Consider the following 9,230-nt stretch of genomic DNA (forward strand, 5'->3'; position numbering starts at 1 on the left):
CAGTACGGAAACAGACCCTGCGGTCCAACTGCAATCCATGCTGACTGTAATTCCAAACTAAACTCGTTCCACCAATCTGCACTTGACACATGACCCTCCAAATGTTTCTTATTCATGTACTAATCCAAATGTTTTATAAATGTTGTAACTGCACCTTCATCCACCTCTGGAAGTTCATTCTACACATGACTCACTCTCTGAGCCCTCCACTATCACCTGATGAATGAGTGTCACTCCGAAAGCTAGTGTGCTTCCAATTAAACCTGTTGGACTATAACCTGGTGTTGTGTGATTTTTAACTCTGTTAAAAAAAAGTTGCCTTGCATATCTTTTTAAAATCGTTCTCCTTTCACCTTAAAAATATGTCAAGACCCTCTAGTCTTGACATCCCCCATTCTAGGGAAAATACACCTGTCATTCTCTTTATCCCTCATGGTTTTGTAAACTTCTATAAGGTCACCCCTCAACCTCCTATGCTCCAGCAAAAAAAAAAATCCTAGCCTATCCAGCATCTCTTTATAATTCAAATATACCATTCTGGCAGCATCTTGGTAAATATTTTCTGAACCCTTGCCAGCATAATAATGTCCTTCTTATAACAGGGTGACCAGAACTAGACACAGTACTCCAGAAGAGGCCTCACTAATGTCTTGTACTTGACCTTGACCATAGTATCACTAAATATGAATGTTCTCATCTTCCCCTTTAAAAAACAGCAGTTTCATCTGTGTCTTTTTGTTTCGGGCTTGCCAAGCCTCCTACACAATCAAACCTCTTCATGATTTCAAACATGTATATTAAATCTCTACATATTCTTCAGTTCTTCAAGAACAATTCAGCTTTTTCTCATCTTTCCATGAACCTGAATTCCATCATTCCCTGGAAGCTCAGCAATCTATTGTATACCAGGTGGGTTAGGGCAAAGGTGTCCAGGTAGGGACAGAGTGAGGGGTGCAAATGGGTTTGGGGAGGGAGGGGTGGTATGAATAGGGACTGAGGGAAGAGAGGGGCTGTGTGTAGGGGCTGAGGAAGGAGGAAAGGTAGCAGATAGGGGCTTAAGATGAGGTACGGGCAGACTGAGAAAGGGAAGTCTTGAGAAAGGAGGAGGATTTGCAGGAGCTGAGGAAGAAGATATGGGTAGTGACTGAAAGGTGGGGTGCATGTAAGGCCTGAGGAAGGAGGAGGGGTTGCGGATAAGGTGCAGATAGGGTCTGAGGAAGGGATGTGTGGGGAAGGAGTGAGGAAGGGGTGCAGGCAGGGGCTGAGGACTGTTGTGTGAATAGGAGCTGAGGGATTGTGTGCAAGCAGGGACTGAGGAAGGGGCAAGTGGTACAGTTTGGTGTTATGGAAGGGGAGATATTGCAGTTAGGGACTGTGGGAGGGAAAGGGGGTAAGGGCTGAGGGAGGGGAGTGCAGCTTGGGGTAGTGGGAAAAGGCTTCAGAAGTGGATAGGGGTTTGGGAGGGGAGGAACGCATGTAGTGTGCTTCAATGACTACCATCCAGTGGCTCTGACCTCCATAATTATGGGGTACTTTAAGAGGTTAGTCAGGGTTCAAATTAATTCTAGCCTCCCTGCCTGTCTTGATCCCTTGCAATTCACCTACCATTGCAACAGGTCCATGGGAGACATCATCTCCCTGGCTTTACACTCATCCCTAAGAACATCTAGATAACAAGAATACCAGATCAAGTTCCTACTTATTGACTCCGCCTTCAATACCATAATTCCAAACAAACTAACCTCCAAACTCCGAGAACTAGGTCTCTGCTCCACTTTCTGCAACTGGATACTTGACTTCCTGATCTATAGTCTATAATCAGTGAGAATAGACAATAACACCTCTTCCAGGCTAATCCTCAATACACCAACACCCCAGAAGGCTGCGTACTCAGACCCTTACACTCATGACTGTGAGGCCAAATTCTGTCCTAACGCCATCTACAAATTCGCTGAAGACACCACTGGTGTAGGCCGGATCTCAAACAACTGTGAGACAGAATACAGGAAAGGGAAAGTGTTTGGTGGCATGCTGTAAAGACAATTATATCTCCCTCAACAACAGCACAAAACAGCTGATTATTGGCTTCAGGAAGCAAGTTGAAGGGCACACTCCTGTCTACATCAATTAGATGGAGATTATCGAGAGCATCAAGTTCCTAGGAATTGGTAATCACCAATAATCTCTCCTGGTCCACCCATGTTGACCTTACAGTCAGGAACGCACAATGCCTTTACTGCCTCAGGAGGATAAAGATATTTGGCACATTCTCATAAAGACTCTTACCATCAGACAAACTATCAGGATTTAGATCCTATCTGCCGTCCCTTGATAAAAAAGAAATGGAAATGACATCACCCACTTTAAGAAACCAAGACTTATAAACAGAGAGGCGGGACATACCATCAGCACTTCACCGGGGACTCTCACTGATGATGTTCCCTAGTATGATGACAAAACGTCTGAAAACAAACCATCAAGCACAGCGAACTAACTTACAGACTCTTACCAATTCTTATAGATGTACAACAGAAAGCATTCTATCTGATGCATCATGACGTGCTATGGCAACTGCTTTGCTCAGGACTGTAAGAAACTAGAGTTGTGAACACATTCCAGTTCATCATGCAAGCTAATCTTCCACCCACTGACTCCATCCGGACTTCTCAGAAAGGCAGTCAACATAATCAAAGACGTCTCCCACCCAGCCCAGTTATAATCTCTTTTCAACCTCTTCCGTCAGGCAGTAGCTTAAACACACGTATCAACAGATTAAAGAACAGCCTTTTCCCTGCTGTTATTAGACTCTGGAACGGACCTCTCAAATTTTAAATTTAATGTTGATCCCGCTCTTTGTGCGCCATCTCTGCAGCTGTAACACTTCGCTCATTTCTATTACCCTAACGTATGGCAGGATTTGTCTGTTCTGCACACAAAACCTTTCACTGTACCTAGTGACAATTATAAATCAAATTAAAAATTCGAGTTACACCACAGCGCGGTGTGGGGCGGTGATGGTTTGGTGAAAGGTGCTGTGGGAAGAGAGCGAGGTTGCAGGAGGGAGATTGCTGTGATGTGGAGGGCTGTGGTGGACGAAGTTATAAATCACACAACTGGATAATGATGTGACTAGAAAGGCGACAAAACGTCTGAAAGCAAACCTTCAAGCACAGCGAGCTAGCAGCACAGCAGTTACCCAGGTTAGCTCCCTGACAAAGGAGCAGCACTCCGAAAGCCAGTGTTTCCAAATAAACCTGTTGGACTATAACCTGGTGTTGTAGGCCTTTTAACTTGAGGCTGGGAGGTACCACGCTGGGCGTCGAAATGCTTAGGGTAGGATCAGTGTTCGAATATTTGGATGGGTATCTGAATAGGAAGGGCTTGGAGGGACATGGGCCGGGTGCTGGCAGGTGGGACTAGATTGGGTTGGGATATCTGTCGGCAAGGACGGGTTGGACCGAAAGGTCTGTTTTAATGCTGTACGTCTCTATAACTCTGTGAATAGCGTCCACTGTAATGGCGGGACCCGAGGGGAACAGGGCAGTTGAGGAAAGGGGCGGGGCTGCATCCGGGACCCGGATAACACCCCCACCACCGTTGACAATGAAATTTCGAACGAACTTGGACTTCAAACCGTCCCGCCTCCTCGATTAGCCAATCACAGCACTACATGGCGAGCCAATCAGAGCAGAGGATAGGCAGCCGGCTCGGTTGTCGTGGTAACGGTACGACGACGCGTTCAAACAACATGGGTCCGAAACAGGGAGCGATGGAGAACGGCGTACGCATGAAGGAGGATCCAGTCACGGAGGGAGACCCGGCTACGGAAGGGGTCCCGCTCTCGGACGACGGTCCGGTCTCTGAAGGGGACCCGCTCTCGGAGGACGGTGCGGTCGCCGAGGCAGACCCGGTCACGGACTGGCCTATGTGCCGCCGCCGCCGCCGGGAAATGGTGCGGACTCACTTCTTCAAAATGGCCTCGACGACGTTCGGGTTCCCCAGATGTAAGCTGAGGGTCAGCACCGCGATGAGGGCTCCGGAGCGGGCCCAGCCTCGGCTTCCCGCGCGGCTGCCGGCGGACCAATCCCTGCAGGAGGTGGCGGAGGTGGAGGAGGCGGCGGCGGCACGCTCAGGCTTGGAGGCGGGGGGCTGGAATGAGGCCGAGTACACCGAGTGGCTGTCTGCCAGGAAGCGGCAGCGAGCCGAGCTGCAGGTCATGGAGAATGTGCGGAGGTGGATCAACAGCAAACTCTCCGCCAACGACCTGGAGCTCCGCGTCCTCGAGTCACTGGAGAGGCAGCAGCGGGCGTCCAGGCACAAAGACAGCCTGGGCTTGAGTGAGCCCACCCCAGTCGAGGTCAGTTCCAGTGCTCCTTCCCCCATCCCTGTTTCTCCTCTCCACCCTCGTTTCTGGCCCTGTTTCCTCCCTCGTTCTTCCCCATTCCGCACGCCTTGGTTTTCAGCAAATATAGAAGAGTATAGTACATCTGTATTTAAAAAAAAGTTGTCTCGCACATCTCCTTTAAACTTTCTCCCTTTCACCTTTAAACCTATACCTCCTTGTATTTAAGTATCCACGCCTCTAAGCTTTGTATATGGACTTCTATCAGGTTGCCCCTCAGCCTCCTACATTCTATCCAAAACAATCCAAGCTTGTCCAACCTCTCCTCCTAGCTAATAAATTCCAAACCAGACAACATTATTCTGGTAAACCTCTTTTGCAGCATTTTCAAAGCCTTCACATTCCTCCTGTTAGTGTAGTCGTCAATCCTAATGTGGCGTAACTAAAGTTTTATACAACTGCAACATGGTCAGCCACGTTTGTATTTAGCACCCAACCGACAAAGGTAAGTATGGTATGTATCATTACCACCTTATCCACGTGTATGCTGCCACTTTTTAATGAATTATGGATTTGCACCCAAGGATCTCTCTGACCTAAAGGTCCTGCCATTTACGTATACCTACCTTTTGTATTTCCTCCCCTTGTCCCTGTTCTCTCTTCTCCTTCCACACACATGTACACATCTTCTAATTGAATGCTTCTACTCAACTCTGTGAGGCAAGAAGTTCTGTGAAGACTCCAAAGGTTAGGGGACTTTGAATCACAAAGTACAAAGTGAGAGCTCAACCGTCAAAGTGCCCAGACATCTTGAAATAGTTACTTGCATGTCATTGTCACGTGTCAAATGTCAGCAAAGCCGCTAATGTAATCAAAATTTCCAGAAAGACAATGGAAGAAGCTTGGAATGGTTTTGATAGATTCCAACAGAATGGTTTAGTTGGTCTGTTGAAGCAATCAGGTCAGGTCTGCTCTGGGATTGGTGATTCACCCCAGCCAAACCTGGACAGGAAGATTTTTGGGAGCCTCTCAATCCTCAGGGATAAGATTGCTTAGAGGCAGGATAGACAGCAGAAAGCTTCCTCATCAGCCTTTGGCAGGATATTACATGCCTACATGTTGGGATGTAATATCCAAAATGGGCTTGGGGAAGGGAATCTACAACTGAAGTGACTGCTCCTTTCCTGTTTCTGACTTCCACCCAGAAAACAATCAAGACAAACTCTCCTCGACAACTTCCCTTTCTGCTGCTGTGATACTATCCCTGATTAGCAATGCCACTCTCCCACCTCTTTTAACTCATAGTCCCTCCCCTATTCCTTTTGAAACATCTAAACCCTGGAACAAGGGAAGAGATTGCTGTACCTTTGGCAATCATCTTTGCATCCTCACTGTCCATTTCAGTAGTGCAAGATGGTTGGAGAGTGGCAAATGTTATTTTCTTGTTGGAGAAAGGCAATAGGGATATCTTCAAAATTACAGGCCAGTCTGTCTTATGTCTGTGTTGGAAAAATTATTGGAGAGGATTCTGGGAGACAGGCTTTATGATTACTAGGAAAATCGTAATTTGATGGGAGATAGTCAGTATGATTTTGTGAGGGGCAGGTCATGCCTTACAAGCCTTACTGAATTCTTTGAGGATGTGACAAAATGCATTGATGAAGGTCGAACAGTGGATGTGGTGTACGTGGATTTTAGTAAGGTGTTTGGTAAGGTCGCCCATGGTAGGCTCGTTGGGATTGTAAGGAGGCATGGGATACAGGGATTTCTGGCTGTCTGGATACTGAATTGGCTGACCCATAGAAGATAGAGGGTGGCAGATGGAAAGTATTCAGCCTGAAGCTCTGTGACCGGTGGTGTTCTGCAGGAATCTGTTCTGAAACCTCTGCTCTTTGTGATTTTTATAAATGACTTGGTTGAGGAAGTGAAACGGTGGGTTAGTAAGTTTGCTGATGACACAAGTCGTGGATAGTGTTGTAGGTTGCAACAGGACATGGAAAGGGTGCAGCACTGGCCTGCTAAGTGGCAGATAGAGTTCAATGTGTAAAAGTGTGAGGTGATTCATTTTGGAAGATCAAATTTGAATGCAGTGTTCAGGGTTAATGGCAGGATTCTTAGCAGTGTGGAGGAACAGAGGGATCTTGGGGTCCATGTCCATAGATCTGTCAAAGCTGCCACCCATGTTGATAGGGTTGTTAAGAAGGCGTGTGGTGTGTTTGCTTTCATTAACAGGGGGATTGAATTTCAGAGTCGCGATGTTATGTTGCAACTCAATAAAGCACTGGTTAGACCACACTTGTAATATTGTGTTCAGTTCTGGTCGTCTCATTATAGGAAGGATGTGGAAGCTTTAGAAAGTGTGCAGAGGAGATTTATTAGGATGTTGCCTGGACTGGAGGACATGTCTTATGAAGAAAGGTTGGGGAAGCCAGAGCTTTTCTGATTGGAGCAAAGAAGGGTGAGAGGCGAATTGATGGAGGTGTACAAGATGATGAGAGGTATAGATAGTCAGAGTTTTTCTCCCAGGCTGGAAATGGCTATCATAAGGGGGGATAATTTTAAGATGATTGGAGGAAGGTTTGGGGAGATGTCAGAGCTGGGTTCTTTATACAGAGTGGTGGGTGCATGGAATGCACTAGCAGTCAGATGCATTAGGGACATTTAAGCAACTCCTGGATAAGCATGTGGATGATAGTAAAATGAAGGGCATCTATGTTAGTTTGATCATAGAGGAGGATAAAAGATCAGCATAACATTGAGGGCCGAAGGGTCTATGCTGTCCTTTATTCTAATATAATACTGTATCCTATATTCTAATTCCATGGTGCACCCACATTTTCCAGCTGAATTGATTTCTTGCAACTATCACAGTTAGAATCATAAAATCTCTACAGGGTCTTGCAATAACTTACTTTACTTTTGAAGTGTATTTCACCTTATCCTATACTGTGGTGTCCATCAGTTTTGCTCCTATTGATGTCAAGCTGACAATTCTGTAGTTATCCTTTGCCCCTTTCTTAAACAATAGAACATAGAACATTACAGGGCAGTACAGGTCCTTCAGCCATTGATGTTGCGCCGACCTGTGAAACCAATCTAACCTACACTATTCCATTCTTGTCTATATGTCTATCTAATGACCATTTGAATGCCCTTAAAGTTGATGAGTCTACTACTGTTGCAGGCAGTGCGTTCCACGCCCCTACTTCTCTCTGAGTAAAGAAACTACCTCTGAGATATGTCTTATATCTTCCACCCCTCAACCTAAAGCTATGTTCCTTTGTGCTCGCCATCGCCATCCGAGGAAAAAGGCTCTCACTGTCCACCCTATCTAACCCTCTGATTATCTTATATGTCTCATTTAAGTCACCACTCAACCATCCTCTCTAATGAAAACAGCCTCAAGTCCCTCAGCCTTTCCTCATAAGACCTTCCCTCCATACCAGGCAACATCCTCATAAATCTCCTCTGAACCGTTTCCAAGGATTCCACATCCTTCCTTTAATGCAGTGACCAGCAGTGTATGCAATATTCCAAGTGCAGCCGCACCAGAGTTTTGTACAGCTGCACCATGACCTTGTGGCTCCAAATATCAATCCCTCTACTGATAAAAGCTAACACACTGTATGCTTTCACATTTGTGCCCGAAACATTGACTCTCCAGCTCCTCGGATGTTGCCTGACCTGCTATGCTTTTCCAGTGCAACACTTTTCAATTACATAAACATTACATTAAATATATTAATGTTTCATAACCCCAGGCAAAGATGCACTGTATTCAACTGCAAATCTGTTCCACACACTACACTTGGTTCCGGGGTCTGAATTTCACATTTCCTATTTATAACAATATTTTGCGAAGTACATTTTGTTTTAAGTTACACAATACAGAATTTAAGTTCAATGGACTAGAACAAAAAGTAAAGAAAATATCGTAATTTACCAGGTTTATGGGAAATCAGAGCCTGTTGGTGTGTACACAATCTTTTGATCCGGAGAGGAATTGAGAGGGGCACTCACTAATTTTGCTCCACTCGCCAGTACTTCCTCATCTTTTTTAACATATGCCATTGTGGAAAATGCTAGTCCACAGAAATATGATGCTAGAAATGGCAAGAGTACAGAAATAGCATGACCAGCAATCATCAGATATTGACATTCTGCTGAGAGACAACATATGTACAAATGCGCATTTTCAAACTTCAGCTTCATTGTGCACTCCATCCGTAGCTCTGCATATTTCGCTTTTTCTTTTAATGTCAGCTGTTGTGATGAAATATGGTTACAGTCAAATTAGTGACATTACTAATGTTAGCTTGTTTTACTATTAACAAAAAAAAAGACGTGAATACTGTCGCATGGTTTCTATGATCACTATTAAAAACTATCATGTCATCTCAATTTTGCCCTTTGGTGACCTGTGTTTAGAATATTCATGTTTAAGAATCAAAACATTGATTCCTTGCTTTTACTTTGATTAATTTTCATGAATTTTAAGAGTTGTAATTTTGACTAGATAGAATAATGTTTAAGATGAAACCATGTTTGTTTTACATTGATTCTTATGATCTTTGTACAAACGTTCACAGCACAGTCGGACAGTTCTCACACTATAATGGTGTGCCACAACTGACTGGTTGAAAAACTCTGGTATAAAGCACTTCTCTACCCCTATGCACCCCCTTCCCTCGCTCTTCCTTCCTTCCCTCTCACTCCCCATTACTCTCCTCCACGCTCACTCTTTCCCTTGTTCTAACCCTCATCAGTTCATGTGCCCTTCTCCTGAACCTGTGGCAACAAAATTTGGGGCAATGTAGTAAGACGTCTCTGTCTCCCTTTCCTCCTCTACTCTTCCAAACCTTCCCGTTGCCTAGATTTCCACCCTGCT

The 9,230-nt window shown here is 45.1% G+C and overlaps 1 protein-coding gene across 2 annotated transcripts in view; it reads left to right on the plus strand.

Annotated features, from left to right (window-relative positions):
* Positions 1 to 3,653: 3,653 nt before the first annotated feature.
* Positions 3,654 to 9,230, plus strand: part of si:dkey-197j19.5 — a 60,135-nt gene continuing 54,558 nt past the window's right edge. The window contains exons 1-2 of one of the 2 annotated variants that reach the window (XM_043708417.1): positions 3,654 to 3,832; positions 3,869 to 4,357. In XM_043708417.1, coding sequence (XP_043564352.1) covers positions 3,671 to 3,832; positions 3,869 to 4,357 — 651 coding nt within the window. In that variant the 5' untranslated portion in view covers positions 3,654 to 3,670. Of the gene's footprint in view, positions 4,358 to 9,230 lie in introns of both variants that reach the window. The other variant, XM_043708416.1, reaches the window with a different exon arrangement.

The sequence above is a fragment of the Chiloscyllium plagiosum genome, chromosome 18 (genome assembly GCF_004010195.1).
Source record: "Chiloscyllium plagiosum isolate BGI_BamShark_2017 chromosome 18, ASM401019v2, whole genome shotgun sequence".
NCBI lineage: Eukaryota > Metazoa > Chordata > Chondrichthyes > Orectolobiformes > Hemiscylliidae > Chiloscyllium > Chiloscyllium plagiosum.